Raw genomic sequence first — 2590 nt, 5'->3', positions numbered from 1 at the left:
GGGGTGGGGTGGAGACCGCTGCTAATATGGAGATCTCTCTTCTTTAACATTAGGTCTTCCTCTTAATCCCTCCATTCTCTGGGATTAAGAAGAAGATTATTGACAGAACCTCCTTGATTCGGGATTTGGAAATCATCCACTCGATCGTCGTGGTCTCCCGGGAAATCTCCAAGATTAGAAGGATTTGAATCTTCTTTCATTTCTAATTGCAGGAATCCCCGCACAGTTCAGCCCCGTAGGAAGTGGTATTGGGTTAAGATTCTTTCCAAGCCATGACTCGAGAGATCGTGCTCCGCCACCATTCCCTGAACCGACGACGCCAACCATTGCTAGCGAGCCAGCAGTCAGCGAGGAAAGAGAATTTGCGATTAGGGGAAGTCGCCGGTGGGACGGCGGCAGAGCGCGCCGCCGTATGTTGCTGTTGCCCATGTGGGCTGGTGAACCTTTTTGTCCTGGCCGTGTACAAGTTACCTGCGGGGCTTTGTAGGAAAGCGTTGCATAAGGAGAAGAAGCCGCTGAGTTTCAAGAGCGGTCTCCTTACGCAGAGGCGTAGATGCATGTGCGATTTCCAAGAGAAGGAGGTTCACATACCTCCTGTATCAACAGAATCCAAGCTTTCCACAGCTTCGAAAATTCCAGATAACGATGACCCATCGGTCAAGAAGGTTCTAGAATTGGAGAAGGAGATGTGGGATAGCTTCTACGGTACAGGTTTCTGGAGAAGCCCTTCCCAGAGACAGTAGAGATCATCCAATCCATCGCTTCTCATTCTCATTCTCATTCTTCCAATTGTCTCTTCCTCTGTTTCTTCTTGGTCTTCTTCTTCTTCCTTTTCTTCGTTTCTTCGAAAGTTGTTAATGGATGTGATGTGGGTAATGTGTGGTTGAAACATGAAAGAGTGAAATTTTTTTTTTCAAATGTACAGAAGGTAGGAATTGGGAAGGGGGCTTAAAGCAAGCAATTAGAATTCGATGATGGATTATGTTCCATGTAAACTTTTCCATATCATCTCAGGGGTTGAGGCTTTTTCCTTCAAGAATTTAAGATGCTCATTCAAATTTCTGCTTCCAACGGTTAAGAGGAATGAATGTCCTTTGTAATTTGTTCTTAACTGTGTTGTTTATATTAATTAATTAATTTTATCTGTCTCTGTCGTTTCGGGATCTCAATTTCCCAGGAAAGAGTGGAACACAAATTTTTTTTTATAAACCTTGTCATAGTTTCTCTCTCTCTAGATCTTTTATTTTTTTATAAGATGAAATAAATTTAGGAAAGAAGAACGGCATCTTGAAAATTCCATCTTGATGCCCTTGCTCATTCTCATTGGCTCAGTGATCAGGCGGGGATCTCTTACCCTAAAATTTATTGTCTCTTGAGATTTCTTTGTGCATCGAATATATAATTCAAATAAAAATTGTCATTATAAGATCACATACAAAACTTTCTACCTAAAATCAATTATCTTGAATGAATCTTAGCTTCAGAATCTTGACCATAGTGTCTCTGAATATACACTTTGACATTGCTCATAATTTAATCAAAGCATAAAATGTATCAACATAATCTAAAAATATGATACTTTTTTTCGAAAAAAATTCCTTCATCAATCATAGTCGATGTGAAAGTGCTTATCTTTGATCTTTCTACCCAAAAAAAAGAAAGGAAAGCGAAGGGGAGGGGTCAAACGGAGTGTCTTGATTGTTGGAATTCCAAGCTAAAAGATATCCCGGATTTGCCAATGATAGTAGTTTATTAATATGAATTTATTATTTTGTATGAAAATGATAAAAAATTTTTCATTTTAGGGTTTATTTATATATTGGATGTAACTGTTCATCAATGTAAATAGGGCTCATTCATTGCCATACTCTAGGATGCATTTGAGAAATCTTCCTAGACCTCAGGTTGGGCTTGAGCCACCTACATAGCCCAGCAACTTACCCAACTCTTTGGAAGCCTCCTTCATTTTATCATACCTAATGCCAAAATATTTATGGGTTTATATATCATTTTATGTGATAAATAATATTAAGTTTCTTTTCCAATTGATATTCCTTAAGGTGTCAAATAATTTATAACTTTTCTTTTTTGTATTTTTTAATTTAAAACACATTTTATTTTATTTCAATAAGGATAGATCTTATCATTACATATATAGATCCGAAAAAAGATTAAAGACAATAACAAATCATTTTGAAATTATTTTGAAAACCTTTTTTTACTTTTGATTTAAAGAACTTCCAATAATTAGCAGAGTTAGAGGGGTGGGCTTTTGGGCCGAACAAATTGTTTCCTGACTGGGCCTCATCATTAATTAAATGGTGTATGGATGGTTTGGGCTTAATCAAGCGAGCCCACTGTCTAATCAAATTATCTTCACCCAATTGAGGGTCATAATTCTCTTCCTTCATAGAGTCCTACTCAAGACAGAAAATCTCTTCTCAGTAGTAGGTGAAGAGAAACTAGGTCCTTGGACCAAGAGAGAGAGAGAGAGAGAGATTTGTACCAACCTATCTTTAATTCTCATAGAGAGCTAGAGATGTTGACAAATTCAGGTTAGATAAACCCTTATAGAAAGCTAATTAAAAAG

The 2590-nt window shown here is 37.6% G+C and overlaps 1 protein-coding gene across 1 annotated transcript; it reads left to right on the top strand.

Moving 5' to 3' along the window:
• Nucleotides 1-272: 272 nt before the first annotated feature.
• Nucleotides 273-743, top strand: LOC122070771. Its single transcript, XM_042634967.1, has one exon. It carries the CDS (start codon nucleotides 273-275, stop codon nucleotides 741-743), a length of 471 nt encoding a protein of 156 aa, XP_042490901.1.
• Nucleotides 744-2590: the final 1847 nt, after the last annotated feature.

Source organism: Macadamia integrifolia, unplaced genomic scaffold (genome assembly GCF_013358625.1).
Source record: "Macadamia integrifolia cultivar HAES 741 unplaced genomic scaffold, SCU_Mint_v3 scaffold_100A, whole genome shotgun sequence".
Taxonomy (NCBI): Eukaryota; Viridiplantae; Streptophyta; class Magnoliopsida; order Proteales; family Proteaceae; genus Macadamia; species Macadamia integrifolia.
This window is presented reverse-complemented; position numbering and strand designations above follow the sequence as displayed.